Here is an 18714-nt window from a genome sequence, read left to right on the forward strand (position 1 = left end):
ACCATAGAACACTGGAAAGGCGGATCACAGTCAATTGATCCAGAAAGTACATGTACAAAAATGGCTTGCAATTGCAGGCCAGATTCCATGAGTTGACTCGGACCAGCACAATATGATGAGCGCGAGGCATTCATGCCACGGTCAAGGACGGCACGAAAGTGAATCCTACAAATACCAGTTATTTAGACCACTGAGTGCCAGCAAAGAAAATAATATTATTTCTTGCTGCCATGTCAGATTACACAGATTTTTTTCGTAAAGCACACGCTGGAAACCCTCAATGGTATGATCATCGTGAATTTCATGGTTCGAACCAAGCACATCCACAGAAAGAGATAGATGCCATGATGTCCCCCACTGCCAACAACAGAACCCCCTAGATTTAACGGTATCTCCAGTAGCTCTGGGTGTTGTGGCGCTTCCAGGTCTTCCTCCGGCCGGCCGAGGTCTTGTTGAAGCGGTGGCCCTTGTTGATTCCACGAGACTTCTTGCCGATCGAGGTGAGACCACGAGCTTCGCGGTGCTGTGAGAAAACATGTTAGTACTGATCCAAGCCTTCTTTGTATGTTTTTTTTTTTCATGGCAAAACATACCTTGTGAACAGGGTTGCAGATCCAGTTGATCCGCGGGTCGCGGCGGATGGCCTTGTGCTGCGGGTCCACGAGAATGACCTCGTAGTACTTGTAGGTCGAGTCCTGGTTGATCCAGTAGGAGTTCAGGACGCGCAGGTTGGCACAGCGGCGGCCAACACGCTCCTCAGCAGTAGCGCGAAGAGAGCGCTGGTACTTCAGCTGGTTGACACCCTGGTTGGTGGGTTTGCCTAGGATCATCAGGTCAGCACAAAATTGTCCCACGACTCCTCATTCACAGAAACTGTCGTACCGTAGGTGGCACCCTTAGGAACGGGCCTCTTGCGTCCTCCGCGTCTCACACGGACACGGTAGATAACGTAGCCCTGCTTGGCCTTGTAGCCGAGACGACGAGCCTTGTCGGGGCGAGATGGGCGGGAAGCGCGGTGGATGACATCGAGTTGACGGAGCTATATTAATGCACTCTCAGCAAAGTTCAACGAGTGTATAGCAAGACACAGCAAGCCAAGATAAGAGTTGGATTGCGTGCCACGTCCACCTGTCCCGGGGTGTAAATCGAGCGGCCCAAGCAATACACCATCAAGAACGGGCATCATCCTATGGCAATGGCAAACGAGTTCTGATCTCCATCTCCCGGCAGGTATGTCAAATCAAGCATTGTTCGGGGGATCTCACCTCCCAGCATCGGACGCGCAGCAGGAAGCGAATCACGTCAGACTGCTTCTTCTTCTGAAGCTCTTCCACGTATTTGAGGGCACCCATCTGGAGCAGCACGCCAGTCAGTTAATCGTCCACGTTCAAATTCCCGAAAGCTGTCAAAAGGGCGATAATTGAAAGCATACCTTGTCGGCCTGGACTCCTCGTCGGTTGTCGTCGTTGACGCTGCTGCTGGAAGCAGAAAAGTTACGAGTATCCGAACACCTCTGAGGTCGTCAAGGGAATGGAGCGAATGTGTGTGGGACGCTAAAAATTAGGCGAGCGTTGCACACAACCCGCACTGGCCAACCATGTTAAGGCGGGCTATGTAGCCAATCAGAACCCTCGAACGACGGGCTCGATGATAGCGCAGAGAACATCAAAATTACCTTCAGGTATGTACTTCCAACCAAACAACTACACGTCCTGGTATGCTCATACGAAAGATTGTTAAGCAAATATATTGCTGGTTTGCAAATTCTTAGAGGTTTCCATGGAGGTCCATCCTATAGAAAAGATAGATCCGAGACAACTACAACAGGAAGAAGAAAAGCACGAATTCAATTTTGGTTCTTCCTTGTAGAAAGAATTGATGTAATGAGAGAGATGGAGAGTAGAGTTACATGCAAAGAAGAATCCAAGTTGGAAAAGCAAAGTTGGCCATTGGAGTCGACAAAACGAGAGCTTGCAGACCATCCCACCTCCCTTGTTTTTTTTTTTCAGTTTCTTGCTCCTAAGCAACAACTTCTCCTTTGCCGTCTCAACTCCTCAGACATGGACTTCTTCGCATGATCTCAACACATTTTTTGGGAGAGAGGGAGGATAGAAAGGAACTTCTTTACCACAATTCGTCTGCATTCTGAATCCCATCCACCGTGGCAGTCATAGTCTCATATGATCTATGGCAACAAATAGAAATTCTTCGAGAGAAAGAATAGACACAAGGAGACACACTGAAAGAGTGAAGAATAGTTGAACATGGACTTTCCGAAGGTTTTTTGACGGGGGTAACAAACACGATAACATGCCAGATTAAAAAAGGAGGAAGAAGAAAAAGAAGAATAGCCGAATTAAGTCGTGAGCTGTAGCAGTCTATCAGGTATCAGGGGAAAAGGCCGGTCGTAGATCCCTTTGATGATCTACCGAATAAAAGCATTAAGGGAAATCTAACTTGGTATTGCGGAAACCGTGACTCATGACGACGAAGAGCGGGCTGCGATCCGAAGAAAGTTGGAGGAACTAACAGAACAGACGATAAACAATGGTGAATACGTAGAGAAGGGAGCTCGGCAGAAGGGAAATGATAAACGTCTCACGACCCAAGAGACAGGCCCTGGAATCTGTTGACCCAATCTCCTTGACTCGGATTGATTCTCTGTCCGTTGATAGAGCCGGCATTGTTGGCTGCGGTGTAGTCCGACACTCCGGACTCCAGCATTCCGTAGCCGGTTGATGGGTACGATGAAAACGGATCATTATGTGGAACGTGAGCAAATCCCATTTCTGGCTGCCGACCGGCCGGGCCAAATGACTGGTACGGGTCCATGTAAGCGTTACGAAGAACGCCGACGGGGTTAGAGGCGATATCTTTCTGGGGATCCAGAGGATCTCGAAGATTGCCCGGTGCTGTTGACAGCTGAGGGAGATTGTATCCTCTGTGATCATGCTGATGACGACGGTCGGACGCTGTCTCTTGACCATAACCGAGGGCACTCGCACCTGGAGGTGGGAGGCCAGCATGGGGTGTCGCGAAGGATGCGGGATTGATAGCAGACATCCAAATCCTGGTCTTATAGATCTTGAAAAGATCGGTGACCAGAGGGTTGAAGTTGATATAGGAGTCCGCAAAGTAATAAAAGGTCAACTTCTTCCAATCCCTACACCATAAGAAGATTAATGACATTATTCCCGATGGATAGGGTGATAAGACTCACATCTGAAACTCGGCATCTAGAATTTCCATGTTGAGCCGGTGTTCAGCAACCTTCTGTTGACAGACTCGCTTGGCTTTGGCCTCATTGCCTTCTTTGTCTCGTAGGGTCATGATCTCGTGGTTTTGGGCGAGCCGCTTGATCAGCTTGGGTTTAATCTCTGTCTGCGATTCATGGGCCCCGTGTGAGCCCGTTGATCCCATGCCGCTACGATTATGATTGACCACATTCGATGCTCCATTTTGGGCTTGTCGCGAGAACATCATGAGCCATTTGTAATGCTCCTCCGCATACTGCTCTTTCAGTTCTCGTGCCTTTTGCCAGGAGACGTTCGCATGCTGAATGGTTCCGAGATCCGTGCCACGATCCGCTTCCACGATGACAAGGTCGCCCGGTTTGACCTGAAGACCAGTGTCTTCTTGGATATAAAATACATCCGCCCGGTGGCATTTGAACGTAACGATGTACAGAAGCTGATTCTGGTGAGGCTGGGTCAGTCCCGCTTGTTGGCGGCCGAAGGAGGTCGGCATATTGTACGCCTGATGCAGCGAGGTAGGCATTGCGGAGGCAGGGAGCTGATCGGCGCCGGCGCGGAGGTGCTCACGACCGGAAAAGTACGATGCTGCATATACTCTCGCTCGTAAATGCTCCAATTCTAATTCATTTTGTTGAAGGTGACGGGTCTGACGAAAATGATAATACTCACGGTTCTCTCCTGGGGTTGTAGTAAGGGTTCCATCCATGATGTTTGCATATCCTTCTTCTCGATCTCCCAGGCCTGATCGAGAATTCACCCCGCCAATGTGAGACTGGGACTCACCGATCGAACTGATCGACGCGTGTCTTGGGGGGATGTCCGCGAAGGAGTGTCGCCGACTCTGCGGAAGCTCGCTGATGCTGCCAAAGCCGAGGGACGTCTGCCAATGAGCCCTTTTGATATTCTCCAGTGGTCTGTTCTCCAGTGAGGCAAATGTAGGGAACTGCTTCTCAAGATTACCGGAATGTTCCGAGAATCTTCTCCTGGTATTACTCCGAATATTGCTGTAACCAGCGTGAATATCGCCCAGCTCATCCAAGTCTTCCACAGCGAGATCAGACTCTTCTGGAACGCTACCGCGTATGCGATGCAAGTTATGAACACCGCCAGCCATGGAGTAGCCGCTGTTAGCCGAAGCAGAGGATGCTGCCCGGTCTCTTAATCGCGCGCTATCCAATTGACCGGCTGCTTGACGCAGGAGTGCATTCTCCCTCGTCAGTTGTTCGATGGTGCGTGCCTGATTCGAAGCATAAGGGTAACCGCCGTCAGAATTCGCATTGTCTTCGTCGTCATCGTCTTCGCGAACCTGACCAAGCAAAGCGGAATCGTGACCTAGCTCCCCCAGCAAGCTGGGTCGAGAAGATCGATGCTGCAAACCCGTATACTGAGAACCATTTCTCCCACGACCGGTATTGTAGTGACTAGCCGCTTTGGCAGCCATCAATTTGACTGTCTCGGGATCTAGCTGTCCGACAGAGTACGACTGCGAGCGATATGTCTTGGGGGTCGGATGAAGAGGAATCGTGAAGGGGATGGATGAATCACCAGCCGCAGTTCGAGCAGTGGGACTAAGAATTTCATCTGCAGCACTAGTGCTTGTATTTGGCGGATTTGGCATTGTAGGTGAGAGGCTTAGCTCACTGAGTCGCGGTGGAGGCTCTTTGCGTGACTCGGTGTTCCAAATACCAGTCCCCCAAGGGAAGCTACTGCCACCATGGCCCCAGGAAATAGAACCACTCAGGCCTGGGCTCGTGGTGGTAGCCCACGGGCTCTGGTCAGCCGCGGGGGTCGAAGGGTTGGAGCCTGTCGAAGAGAGAGGGCCTCCTGTGGTCAGGGAAGCTTTCCTGGGCAGACTCTGTGGCACTTCGTTGAGCCATGACGTGCGCCGGGCCGGTTTTGGCACTGGCGCGCTTGGAGCTGTCGGTGTCTGTTGATGTTGCTCAGCCTCGTCCTCTGAAGAAGCCAGAGCCTCGGAATCGGGAGTCGAGCGGCGAACTCCGGGATGGCTCTTCTCCAGTCGAAGAGACGCGTTGCTAGCAGATGCAGGCGTGGATTTCCCCGGTAGAGCAGACATCGCCATTTCTGCAAGTAAGATTGTCTGACCAAATATGGGAACCACGATACTGGGGAATCCTCTCAGGTGAGAGATGGTCAATTCATGAAATAACACACTGCGAGGATAAGAAGATGCGAGTTGATCTCAGGCAACACCACAGGAAGTGTTGAATAAAATACAGTTGGTTATGACACTGTTCATAGAGACAAGAAGTCAGCAAGGTCGAGTGAGATATAGACAGACATTTCCTCCAGGAACAGATGAAAAGTCAAGAGACATTCAAATGAGGTGACAGGATAGTGAGAGACTGTGAATAAACAGAGGCGTTGGCAGATGTGGTGATGCGTGAGTAAGGACACGTCTGTTATAAGAAAACTGCTGGGGACAACCCGTGTGAATGCACCATCTTGCGGATCGCAGCCTAGGATAGGTAGGTGACCATAGGTCACGTGCAGAATTGTAGATGGCTTACCTTGAAATTCACAAAGGTGGAATCAGTTATGCGTGATAAATATGGGGGTTTCAGGCGGGATGTTAGATATTATGTCGATATAACAGACGCCTTTTGGATGACCAGGAAGACTGGGAAGCCGATATACCAAGTTACGATTTGAAGCTGACCGAGATAGCAGCCTATGCCAGATTCGGCGCCAAGTTAGCTCTAATTATATAGTTCAAATGACATCTCATGGGAGAAGCCAGATAGTGGCTCGAGACTGTTAGTGAAGACGCTGGTAGATGAGTCCGACCTCCAATAGAGATCAATGGCCCCATACAAGAAGGCGACGGTGATAAATGAGCGTTTGGCCAAAAAGAAAAGAAATAAAGGGAATAAAACAAGAGGAAGAGAAAAGTAAAAAACAGAAGAATATTCTGAATAGATCTGGAGCGCTGCGTAGAAGCAATAGCTGGTAGAATGATACGTATAGCTCGAAGGAAATGGCAGAGGATCAACCAAAAACCTGAAACCAACTCACCTGCAGTATAGCACAAGATCTAAAGAAGAGCAGAAAACAATGTTATAGTGGACCAAACAGCGCCAAGATAATCTGTCGAGAGGATCATCTTAGGGCATCGCCCACCATGAGACACCATTCAATAACTCACCACTCTAGAGGGCCGTAGTATTCTATCCAGCGTATCCAAACAGAATTCCAAAATTTCCTAGCATATACAATCCTCTATCAAAGAAGCAACCCGGCTTCCGTGTTTCACAAACAGCTGTAACTGAATGAACCGTCAGTGAGAAGGCAGTTCGCAGCCTTCTCTCCACCTTTCTCTTTCTATTATTTTTTTTATTTTCTGTCTTTTTGCCCCTCTCTCGAAATGGATATTCGGATTTGAAAAAGCGAGAACCCACTCTATGGGTACTGGGGGAGAGTCGTATTCGATGCGCGCAGGTAGGAGAGACGGGTTGGACGATGCCGGGTACACAAAGCAGCGATGGTTGCGTGACCGCGGATTGCGAGAAGCTTCAAGCAAACAGGCGCCAGGCAGAGATGCGCACTTCCTAAGAGCAGCGCATCTTCAAAGCAGAAGAAAGAGTCTGCTCAGAATGACAGACAAGTCAGCATTGTAAGAATGGAACAGCTCCAGCAGCTTCATGATCACACTCGTGGTCAGGCGTCGGAACTAAACTCACTTTGAAGGCGCCGAGCCTGTCGGGTCGAAGCTCCGCACCCAAAGAAGTCGCGAAGGCAACAGTGCTAGATACCTATCGAAAGGGCCAAGTCGGCAAGCAACAGCGGGGATGTGCGACTCAGATTTGACAGGACATTGCAAGAAGGAGAATGGAAAAGGCTCCCAGAGCGATGGGAAGGGATGGAGGAGAGAAGAATAAGCGACGAATTGGCAAGACCAGCAGAAGAGGTAGGTGGCGGGCTTGTCTGACCTGGACCGGATGGGGTTGAGAAGCAGGCGACAGGAGAACCGTGCTCTCTCGCTCTTTCGCTCTTTCGCTCTTCGCCTTCTGGCTGAATGAATGACAGGGAGCGCGGAGAAAAGGTGGACAATGGCCGCGGGCGCCTTGGTACCGTTCGAAGATCCCCCGGGGGTATATTACTGGTGGACAGGTTCGAGGAGCGCGCTCTTAGGCTGTCGGCGCTTGGAACCGGCGGGCGAGAAGCATTGAGCTGGTGAGGAGTGGCGGGGAGGGGGCGAATTGGGGCTGCTGGACCCGGCAAGACCGGGCCCATATGGCTCTGGGCGTCGTCAGGGTGTTGGTTAATTGGACCCAGGGATCCAGCTGGCCGACCGCGCTGGAAATGTGGGGAGACTCTCTGTCTGCTCCATCCATCCTCGACCAGCTCGTTATGAACTCGATTCGGTACGCAATGTGCTTCTCTCCTGTCCTTGCGGGGTACTTCGATTACTTGCAGCCTGTCATGGCATTATTGGTTGCCGACAGAAGAGGCCAGGGGAGGCTTGTCAATTCCGTTTTGAGATGCTCTCGAGGCACGAGACATGATCTCCACTAGGGATCCAGAAAGCAACGCCTTGCATCCCGGCTTCGACAGAATGAATAGAATGCATCGACTACGCAGGCAAGAGTGTATAACTACTGCATAGAAACGTCTGAAGAATCCGTTGGTTTAATACTGCGATGGCATTGGCTGCAACTTCTTTGACTTGATCACTACTCGGCCTGAGCCTTTTCTTTCAACCTCGAGCTCTGCTTGCTCCCTAAAACGGAATAGGAATGTGATACTAGGAACAAGAGCTTACTTAGAACCCTACAGTACTCCGTAGATAGCTGCAACTCCATCAGTGTGCCGTTGGGATCCTTGCTCGATGACTAGGGCCCAGAACCAGACATGATTTCGACCTGTGACTTCTACTCCGTACCTCATCCTTTGGTTCCCGTGAAAATCACCCTATTCTTGCAGATCGTCATACGACACTGATTTCATGGTTTGAGCCAGTTACTGGAACAGCAGCAAAGAAAGGTTAGTTCCGTAGCTACGGGCGGCACACGGTCAGTTTAGCTAAGCTGCTAGCCAGTCAAGTGCCCGCTTCCTCGTCTGGGGAAGCAATGCATACCTTAGGCTGTTAGCCCGTTAGAGGTTCCTAAGTTACCTGGGTAGATGGCTTAGAACTACTCTGTAGACGCACCCGGAGTCGTCTACTAAGACTCCAACCTGCCCAGGGTCCCTTGCTGCAACGCATGCCTCGACGATGGAGAACCCGCAGCTGAAAACCCGTGGTCACCACACTTCCATTCGTGAACTGTGACGTTGCAGATGTTGCATGACAGTCAATCATTTTACCCTTCAACAGCGTACAGAATGTTTGGGCAGGTTGGGGCTCCCTGGTTGTGTGATACTGCAAAGCGACAACCATTTCGGGAGGGGACCCCGCCGCTGACACGAACACCCACAATGGCACACACAACACAAAATGTTTAAAATGGACACCCCTCCTGTTGTCCACACACAATGGTGAAACTGAACTTAAATCGCGCATGGTAAACAGTAGTAGCATTCTGCCGGGAATCCGTCCTGTCAGATTTCAGCTAGCTCCCGACAAGGCCAGGGCCCAGAATGGTCACCCAGTGTGGCAATTTGTCAGGTGAGGTCAGGTGCCTCTGATGTCGTGTTGCCTCGTTGCTTCTGTTGGGTTGGTGGTTCGCAGGTTATAACATGTCGTCGCTCCCACTATCCTTTCTCTATACGGGGAGGAAATTTTCAGCTAGACGCCATTGCTTTCAATGGTGATGCTCGTCCTCACACTGTCATGGTAATTATTGCGCTGGTGGCAACGTCCAGTCCAGAACGCCAGGGCATTTACCCCACAATTTGAACACGACGCGGGGATGCTGCCTTCCAAAACTAATTAGTCAGTGGAGTGGCGCAAGCGGAAGCGCAGGATTGCTGCTGGGTGGGCAATTGGTGCTCAATGCTCATAGGCTGCACCGACGAGCGCTCGCCTGTTTGCCCCTCCTTCGAGATCCGGTAGCAGTCCATCGACTCCATCCGAGGAGGTCTCATGTTGCGAACAAATCGACCAACGCACTCAGAATCCAAACAAAGAGCTGCTGCTACCTAACCTTCTGATCCACTGACTGCCAGACATCCACGGATGCGCCTGACCTGCCGATTGTCCCCTTTCGATCTTCACTACCTAGGTAAGTATTTCTTCGAGATTGGATCTACCTACGGGACTGCCAGTACGTTCATAGTAAAAAGTTCTGGACACGTAGACTGTAATATATGTCCATTTTGTCATAGAGCTCTATCTTCGCATCCTTGAATAGGATTCATATCCTACCAACTCGGAAGTTTTGAAAAAAAAAAGCGAGAGAGAGATGGATCAATTCCTCTGCTTGGAAGATGAGTTGTATGACTGTATGATCTTTCTTTTCTTCTCTCTTGTAGGATTCTTGTATGGTATATATACTACATGCTAGTTGCATGTCTCAGTTCAATCAATTGTCAAAACTGGATGTATATACTACAAATTGTCTCCTGACTGACGCATCACGAAGCCCGCAACCTAACCAACATGCCTGGTCACTACAATCAGCCCAAACGTCAAGTCTCTTAAGGGACAACAATAATATGTGCTCATAAGAGTGATAAGTGGCTTCTTCTGTCCTCAGGCCTCTGCTTTATCCAAACTCCCCGACGCGGTAGCCTGAGACCCCTTCTGCTGTCGGAGCTTTTCTTCAAACTTGGCAAACTCGTGCATCGAGATTTCCTCCTCCGGATCCATGACCTGCTGCACGGCCTTGACCTCTTCGATCTGATCACAGAAGGTCCCATTAGCAAGGATCTATAGATGGAGCTAGGGGAAGAAAAGGGTGAAGGGGAAGGGGTAAGTTAAGTGGAAAGGCTTGTAACTTACATAATGCATCAACATAGACTCGATGCCGTTCTTCAGTGTCACAGTGCTCGAGTCACAGGTCCGGCAAGCTCCTCGCAGCTTCAGGAATACCGTGCCATTTTCAAAGCCGCGGAATTCGATATCACCTCCGTCCTCCTGGATAGCCGGTCGGATTCTGGTCTCCAAAAGCTCTTTAATCATGCCAACAACTTCGTCGTCCTCCTCATTATAGCCAAGAGTATCCTCACCCCCACCTTCCTGGGCACTCTCTGCCGATGTCCGTTCGACTGTGTTCACAATGTTCTCTCCGGATGTCACAGCCTCAGTAATCAGGCTGAAGACTTCTGGTTTAACGTGAGCCCAGTTGGCATCACTCGCTTTAGTCACGGTGATGAAGTCAGGTCCGTAGAAGACAGACGAAACACCATCGACATTGAGAAGCTTCGAAGCTAACGGGGACGGATGCGGTGGAGCAACAGTCGACCTCGGTGAAAGATATTCTAGAAACGGAGTGGGGAAGTTTTCAGGAAGGACACGATGATTAGGAAGAAACTTGAGAGCCTATGTCTCCGTGTAGCGCACTCGTCAGCGACTGGGGAAATGGAATGGCACCAGATGGGAAAATTATGAGAAACCTGCAGGACTCACGTCTGGGTTTGGAGTGCTCTCAGTTTGGATGAATATCGTCCGCTTTTTTCCTGTGGACGGGCCATTCACCCTCGTGATTCCAGATGGCTGCTGGTATGGCCGCAGAGTCGGTCTGCGACAGCTTTTTGAAGTCGTAATCGCCGAAAGGCCATGAGCATGGTGAAAGGCTCTTGACGTTGAAGGGAAGGCCCTCGTAGCCGTCAGTCGACCCGTCTCCGAAGCCCAGGACGGCGAACTAAAAATTGCGCGCTTGATGAGGTATCTTGATGCTTGTTGTGTCGACATTTTATGTACCGCTGCGATGCAATTGCACGTTCACAGAGTCTTTACGGTCTTCGAGCGGGTCGTTTGTCTGATGGCAAACCCGTCGGCTCGAGAATTTGCCCCAGCTACGCAAATAGTTAATTCTGGCCCTTGACGTAATACGGATATTTCCGTCACGTGACTTTAAGAAACAACCAATCAGATAGCAGCGTTACTACAGACCTGCAGTAAAGGAAGTTCACGTTAAATTATTTCTATTGAACTCTGCAAGTCTTCTTCAATATTCTTGCTTGATAATGAGACGGTTAGAACGTCTCGCTGCTCGACTGGTTTGAAGAGAAAAGTACTCGGACTATGCCAGGGACTTTTGGGCCCCTGGCTTGCCGACTATGTAGTTTTATCCAAGTGGGCTTCCCACGTATATTTCCCGCAATATTCTTCATAAGACGGTACAAAAGTAAGCTTAGGCAGGCAGGTAAAATGGTACCTAGGTATGCAAACAGCTTGACAGAGGGCTATTGATGTCCTTCCGAAATGAGGTGCACGGACCACCGCAAATTCCTTGGACGGAGCTCAAAGTGGCCCAAGCTTCCTTCAGCAAATTCACTCCAACACAGCAGCTTAGCTAACGCTTTCCATATCACTTTTACTAGTCGTTTGCTACAAACAGCTATTCGAGAGCTTTTGTCTGTGGCCTAAATTGTAACGGGCTCCAGAGGAGTGTCGGAAACGCTCCGTTGCGGGCAAAGCACGGTCAGACGACGTGCGACATACATACACTCAAGCCACCCGGAGCTGAAGCATAACCGCATATCAAGATGCCCAAGATATGCCAGGTGTGCTCCACCGAGCCTGCAAAGTACACATGTCCGGCTTGCAGGGTGATGAGGTGAGACTTCGTTCCCAAATTCGGAAAGATCGTCCTAACCATCTGCTTTTACGTTCATGTAGCTGTTCCCTTGGTTGCACGCAGTCCCACAAGATATATTGTACGCCAAAACCGACCACCACAGCGTCTGATCAAGGAAGATCCCAAGCTCCAGCAGAATCTGGACCGGCGCAGGGTGCAGCGAACAGCCACGTATCGGAGGAGACCAAAAGTGGGAACAAAGAGCCCTTCAGTTTGGAAAGTCTTGGCTCCTCAAAAGAGCTGCAGGATCTCTTCACCAGGTACCCCGGACTGCGTGGGAAATTACGAGAAATCTACCGATCCACGCTGGAAGAAGAATGGGCTAGCACACAAGAGCCCGGTCGTGGCCGTGGACACGACCGCCGAAGAGGACATCATCGAGGCGGCGGCAACAGAGGACAATGGACTGCAGAAAAGGGATTCAACAGTGGTCTGGGAAAAGTGAGGAAATGGAGAGAAAGTTGTGAGGATGGACGAAGCACGGGACCTGATGCAGAGGGCTTCATGCGATTTTTCGCCCTGGTTAATGACGAGCATGAGGGTCCTTCTTAATTGCGATTGGACGCGAATTGAGGGGATATACGACATTAGAGTGGTCACTCTGATCTTCTCGAGGAGTTGTGAGCCAAAATCCCTGCTTCTACGGGGCGGAACGAACGGGGTGTCAGACAGCAGGGCAGCCTGATCGTTAAGATGGTCGAGATTTATGAGGGCATCCGTGGACACAGATTCGAGCCATCTGCGCGATGGTATGATGAAGAATACAGCAGAGTTCTGACAGGCCCTGAACCTCATTTCTGCAAAAACGAGGGAGCGGTCGAGCCGATGGATTGTGATATGAACCAAGATAAGACCGATCATGCTGAAAAGGCAAGAAGTGAAGGTGAAGCTTACAAATGAGGTGCTCACGCACAACAGAATGAGATTCGATACCTGCAGGAAGCGTGTCCATTTTTTGAGGGCTGGTTGCCGATAGGTCTAGCTTTGTGACCGTTTCCTAGGTCCTGGTGAACTTCGAGTGTGTCGCCATGCTGACAACTATCGATGGCGTGTTCATCGAAGCAGCATAAATCAAAGCCATGTCGCCTTTTATACATCCTTGTATGTACCACATTGGCTATGTTTTCAGCGAGTTCGTAATTGAATTCACAGCAGTGGAAGCATGTTTCCCCTCTCAATTAATGCAAGTCAATGTGAAAAGGCAGAAGACAAGGATCTCTTGATAGGATGATGCAATCAATGACCTTTGGTAGGAGGGTTGATCTATCTAATCGTGCGCAAGGTCCTGGTCCTGAATAATGTCACGTGGGGGACAGGGAGGCGGAAGCGGCGTTATCGCCGTTCACAGGATCCGGATGGAGCTACGCACGCACAGGCATCGCGATAATAATAGCTGTTATTATCTGAACCACCCTGAGAAGATCCCTCAATCCTTTTCCATCCAATTCTCCCAATTCCAGTTGAGGATATCAAGTTATTTCTGCTTTTATATATCGTATCTTGAGGTCTTACTCTACCATCTGCTGCTCTGTCGCATCCCCTCATTCTCTTTCTTGGTGTGCATGCCGCCTCTGTTCATGGCCTAATCGGACTCGGCCCCATCTTCAATTTGACCAAGTTCTTTGCTGGTCTACCACGTTCGACCAATTTGGGGCAAATATTTGTCCAAGCTTGCAACAGTTACATCTACCATATTGCCCGACTTACTGTGCAATCGCATTACTCTCCACAATGAGGCACGAAGCATGATCGCTTCTATCCATCTGGATTTATAACTTAGGAATTGAGACATTTGCCATTGCTTTTTTGCCCGTCTAGCCTGTGTTCGTTGAGTCGAGCTGCCAATTCGTCCCACATACTCTCATAATGAATCCCAATCAGCCTAGACACGCTCAGTCATCGAGCGACAAGTCGCAGGAGATCAACCTGGCGCGTGGATCGCATAGTATCAATGAGGTACGTTGAAAGATAGTTGGTTACACGGATGGGGTCTTTCATTCCGACAAAAAAAAACCCTCGGATAGCTTTGAATCATCTGAGAGAAGGACAAAAAGAAAAAGAGAAAGAAGAAGAGGAAGAGGAAGAAGAAGAAGAGAGAGAATAAAGAAAGAAAAAGAGAGCGAAAGGAAAAATAGCTAACAACCTGTATATACAGTCTGGACACTCCAAGACCGACCACCCACGCATCAATCTTGCTGTCGTGGGCGCGCGTGGCGTGGGAAAGTCTACTTTCATACAATACGCCCTGGATCTCAAGCAGCCTGACACCTCGCTTTCGTCTACAAAGAAGATGTCGCTGGATGGGACAGTTTATGTCGTAAACTTGTGGAAAATATTGCCAAAGGAGATGTCGGTCCCCGAAAGCAACCGCATTGTTTGGCCTCGATTCAGAGGAGAACAGGAGCTACCCCCGATTGACGGAGCGCTGGTTCTGTACGATGCGACTTCTCCGAAGAGCGTTGTGGAAATCTCGCGCATTTTGCGTAAGTGCTCCCTGTGGTGTATGGTGTAACCTTCGGCACCGCATCTTGTCCTGCATTGTCTTCGGGGACGATTGTGAAATTCTTAAGCTATGAACGTTTTGATTCTTAATTGCGACTTCTACCCGTCTGGTTGCTAACCTCGTCTTTTTTAATTCATCTCTCCAGACGCCATGGCCGAGTCTGCTCTGCCGTTTGAGCTCGTGGCCTGTAAATGCGATGTCTCACACTTCTCGGGCAGGTCGGACCCGGTGACGATCGAGCAGGCAGACAAGATCCTCCGCAGGTATACGTTTCAGGAGACTTCTTTGAAGGACCCACGAACGCATAGGAGGTGCATTTCGTCGGTGCTCCGATCAATCATAACGCGGACGTCAGGTAAGCATCAGATTCCTTGTCGTTTCTGCCCTGCCTTTCGCATTATTAGGCCTCCAGCTATGTATGGTTATGACTCTCTGGCATCTGCCCTGGAGTCGATCGCGGACTTGCTATTATCCGCGTGAATTCTGCCTTTTTTTTTCCTCCCTTTCCCCTGGCCGTGCTGGTTCGTGCACCTGAGACGAGACCGCCCCTAGACGGTCCACTTGAAGGGGTTGGCTGGTGCGCTATTTTCCGCGGCAAGGGTTCCGTCGCGCTAGCGCTCGCGTTTCCCTTGTCTGTCATCGCCGTGGACCCTGGTGTGCAGCCCGCAATGGCAGAACGCCCAGACGTTAAATTTGCGCCTGTCGCACCGCCCTCCAACGGTCAGACTCTTCCGTTCAGTCGGGACTGATATCTCGCCTTCTAGATCTTACTCGCCTCCACCAGAGCGGGGACAGCCATCCTCTCTCGAATTCCTCGTTTGAGACCCAGTCACCACAACCGCTTGCTGCCCAAGATCGCCGCGCGGATTCCGAAGCTGCCAGAACCACTTCCCGAACCAGTGGTGATTCTGGTGTCAACATTAACAGGGGTCCTTCCGCTTCCGCGCCTAATCGTGAAGTCGACGGGACCGGTACCAACCGTGTTCCCAGCGACAAAACGACAGGATCCACCGTGGCTCTCAACGCCCCCAGTTCCAGATATGCCCGGAGCAACTCGCATCCAGTGCAACCAAAAACTCCTCCCTCTGGAACACGGGTAAACTCTCGCCGGCCATCTTCCCCTGGGTTGAGGACAAGCATCTCTCCGCACCGCCAAAACGCGCAGTGCACCACTTGGCGTTTCAGTGCGGGCGCGGACGCTTTCAGTTCGTTTTTAGATATGGAAGAAGAAACCGACGATTCGCGGAGCCGACCTGCAAGCTCTGAGCAATTCACAACAGACAGGCAACATGAGGCGACAGCGAATGAGACTGGAGTCACCTTTGACGAACTCGTCGATCGCCTTGTCGCGTTGCCGATGTCGAAGCAAGACACCAAGTTTGCTGCCATCTTTTTGTGTCTCTACCGCAAGTTTGCTGCTCCCTCTAAGCTCCTCAATGCCCTGATCGATCGTTTCGACAAAACTGAACAGAGTTCCGCACCCCCACTCACTCGTACCTCGGATCAATTGAGGCTGCTCAACGTCCTTGCGCAATGGGTCGCCGAGTACCCTGGAGATTTCGCCTACCCCAAGACGCGAGCGAAACTGCTCGATTTTGTCGCCGCTCTAGAGAAAAACCACATTTACCTGTACGCTGCCAAAGAAATCAGCCTGCACCTCGAGGTTGTCGTCGAAGATGATGACGTTGGCTGGCCCTTCAATGATGGCGATGAAGATGGTGATGGTGAGAAGCCTGAAGGGGGCGAAACCTTTCTTCATGCTTCTGGCCGAAGCTCTCCCTCGACACTGCTTAACCATTTGTCTTTCTCTGATCCTGTCCTTCTCAACATGAGCTCGTTAGACCTCACCGAGGACCAACCCGAGATGTCGTCGAGAGATTCGGGAACACTGTCGGGTTCTTCGAGTGCTGGAAGATCCGTCAGTACCTTGACTCAGTCATCATCGACGCTCGCGGCTCTCGAAAATGCTCAACGCGAGGCGGCGACCCTGGAACTCACACCGAAACACTTGTTAACAAAGGTCCAATGGCGACAATTTATGGAAATACCAGAAGACGATTTCGCGCGAGAGTTGACTCGGATGGACTGGATCATGTACAGTTCTTTCAGGCCTCGAGACCTCGTCCGTCATGTCAGCATATCGGGGGACAAGGACAAGATCAAGAGCTTGGAGAATGTGAATCGAATGATCAAGGAATTCAATCATCTGGCCTTCTTTGTGGCTAGTATGATATTGCTTCGGGACAAACCCAAGCACCGAGCTCAGGCCCTGGAGAAATTTATGAACATAGCCCAGGTGAGTAGTACCGTCGGCCCGCCATCCCTTTCCTTTTGCTCGTCGATCTAACTCTGAGTGTTTGTCTGTTTCAGAAACTCCGCCGGCAAAATAATTACAACTCCCTAGGCGCGGTCATCGCCGGCATCAACGGCACACCGGTCCAGCGACTATCTCAGACCCGGGAACTGATCCCCCCTTCCGTACAGAAGGAGTTCATGAGGCTTGTAATTCTAATGGGAACTCAAAAAAGCCACTTTGCCTACCGTCTGGCTTGGGAGAATTCCTTCGGGGAGCGAATCCCGTTCCTTCCTCTACATCGACGCGATCTCGTATCGGCGGAAGAAGGCAACAAGACGTTCATCGGCGACAACAAGGATCGGATAAACTGGAAGAAGTTCGACATCATGGGGGAGGTGGTTCTTGATATCCAACGCAGCCAAAGGACTCCGTATCCTTACATCCAGAAAAACGAGGAGGTCCAACGACTGGTGCTGGATACGAAGATGCGTGATGAAGAGGTTTGTCCAGAAGTCAATTGCATATTGTTTGTATCATTTTGACTGACATCATTGTACAGGACCTGTACACGCGGAGTATGCAGGTAGAGCCTTCTGCTGCTGGCGTAGACCCTGGACGGAAGAAGTTTGGATGGTTGCGGAACTAGCATGGCCGATTCTGCTGCCTTTGGGAAGTTGCTACCCTTCTCTTGATTTCATAAGATATACTGTGACGTACAGTGAGCGTTTTGGCTTGTCTCTCCTTGGTTGGTGTTGTTATGACCACTAATACCCCTCTTGTTGTGCGATGTGTTTTCACGATGCGTAAATTGACGATCATCTTATTCCCCATAAGGAGCCTATTGTGCTGGGCTGGACTTGTCGATTGCTTTGTTTATCATCTTCGATATTATCTGTCCTTTTGTCCCCTTAGCATCCATTCTAATATGAGACTTACTCATGTATATACTTCGGATCCTTGGTCGCGTTGTATTTATCCAGAGATCCAACAACACACATGCGTCTTGACAAGTCCTTTAATTAGGTAGATACATACTTAAAAGTCGCATTCAGTTGCTTGTTGCTCCTATGCTTGGGAAAGAGAAGGAAAGCTGAATTCTCTATTTATTTTTCATGTCATGTTGGCGTTTCTGGGCGTATGCTAGTAATTATATATCTATCTACACTCCATACCTAGGTATATATCGCTTCTATCTCTTGACGGAGACGAAAATGAATAAGACGACCTTTTTTTTTTCGTGTGCTTATTTATTTTCTCAAGAGAGAAACCCCTTTCCTTTCTTCTCTTCGAGGCATGGTCTTTCTCAAGCCTTCCGCACATACTCGCAGATCGTTTTTTCTTTCAGAGAGGATGAAAGTAATTCTCCAGCAGAAAGTATGCACATAATATGTCCCATGCCTTCATCAACAAAACTTTATTCAGGCGTAGGGAATTATCTTGAATTGGCGGAGTTTTTGACTTACAGTCACATGACGTACAGTACGTACCCGGTCTGAGTTCATGGAAGTGGATTTATTTTTTTTTGATACCCTCAGAAACTACCTACCCAACTAGTTAATTAGCTAGCACTCGATCAAATCCCCTTCCTGCTCTTCCAATCTACTTGAACCCAGGTCACGTTCAAAAAAGATCCAAAAGGAAAAAGGAAAAGGAAAAGAAAATGGCCACCACCGAACCCCTCGCCTCCCAAGCCCGCTCCTTATACCGCGCTGTCCTTCGCGAACTCCCTCGCCGACCGCTCTCGTCGCCCTCACCTCTGAAGCAGCGCCTGCGCAGCCAATTCCGCTCCTTCCCTGACGCAGCTGCAGAGTCTTCCGAGGAGAAAACTGCGCTTCTCCACCGCCGCCTGCAGCAGACGGAGCAGTATGTCCGCTATGCGCGCGCCCAGCGCATGTACAACACTTTGCTGGACCGGTACTACCCGGGTATCAACCTCGAGGAGGAGGAGAGGATTCGGTTGAC

General features: G+C 50.1%; 6 protein-coding genes across 6 annotated transcripts; 3 read left to right on the forward strand and 3 right to left on the reverse strand.

Moving 5' to 3' along the window:
* Positions 1-382: 382 nt before the first annotated feature.
* Positions 383-1352, reverse strand: VTN77DRAFT_4266 (60S ribosomal protein eL15; the record flags this gene model as incomplete). The annotated part of the gene is made up of 4 exons (XM_069420306.1): positions 383-523; positions 594-820; positions 883-1039; positions 1266-1352. The coding sequence occupies 4 exons, from the start codon at positions 1350-1352 to the stop codon at positions 383-385; spliced, it is 612 nt and encodes a 203-aa protein (XP_069281937.1).
* Positions 1353-2598: 1246 nt separating this feature from the next.
* On the reverse strand, positions 2599-5328 carry VTN77DRAFT_4267 (uncharacterized protein; the record flags this gene model as incomplete). Its single annotated transcript, XM_069420307.1, has 3 exons — positions 2599-3163; positions 3221-3839; positions 3924-5328. 3 exons carry the CDS (start codon positions 5326-5328, stop codon positions 2599-2601), a joined length of 2589 nt encoding a protein of 862 aa, XP_069281938.1.
* A 1993-nt stretch (positions 5329-7321) lies between these two features.
* On the forward strand, positions 7322-7787 carry VTN77DRAFT_4268 (uncharacterized protein; the record flags this gene model as incomplete). The annotated part of the gene is made up of 2 exons (XM_069420308.1): positions 7322-7339; positions 7404-7787. The coding sequence occupies 2 exons, from the start codon at positions 7322-7324 to the stop codon at positions 7785-7787; spliced, it is 402 nt and encodes a 133-aa protein (XP_069281939.1).
* A 2116-nt stretch (positions 7788-9903) lies between these two features.
* Positions 9904-11064, reverse strand: VTN77DRAFT_4269 (uncharacterized protein; the record flags this gene model as incomplete). Its single annotated transcript, XM_069420309.1, has 3 exons — positions 9904-10050; positions 10153-10692; positions 10780-11064. The coding sequence occupies 3 exons, from the start codon at positions 11062-11064 to the stop codon at positions 9904-9906; spliced, it is 972 nt and encodes a 323-aa protein (XP_069281940.1).
* A 797-nt stretch (positions 11065-11861) lies between these two features.
* On the forward strand, positions 11862-12505 carry VTN77DRAFT_4270 (uncharacterized protein; the record flags this gene model as incomplete). The annotated part of the gene is made up of 2 exons (XM_069420311.1): positions 11862-11932; positions 11995-12505. 2 exons carry the CDS (start codon positions 11862-11864, stop codon positions 12503-12505), a joined length of 582 nt encoding a protein of 193 aa, XP_069281941.1.
* Positions 12506-13819: 1314 nt separating this feature from the next.
* Positions 13820-17398, forward strand: VTN77DRAFT_4271 (uncharacterized protein; the record flags this gene model as incomplete). Its single annotated transcript, XM_069420312.1, has 6 exons — positions 13820-13909; positions 14109-14436; positions 14602-14811; positions 15221-16752; positions 16827-17252; positions 17312-17398. The coding sequence occupies 6 exons, from the start codon at positions 13820-13822 to the stop codon at positions 17396-17398; spliced, it is 2673 nt and encodes an 890-aa protein (XP_069281942.1).
* Positions 17399-18714: the final 1316 nt, after the last annotated feature.

The sequence above is a fragment of the Rasamsonia byssochlamydoides genome, assembly GCF_041956645.1.
Source record: "Rasamsonia byssochlamydoides strain NRRL 3658 unplaced genomic scaffold VTN77scaffold_3, whole genome shotgun sequence".
Classification (NCBI taxonomy): Eukaryota; Fungi; Ascomycota; class Eurotiomycetes; order Eurotiales; family Trichocomaceae; genus Rasamsonia; species Rasamsonia byssochlamydoides.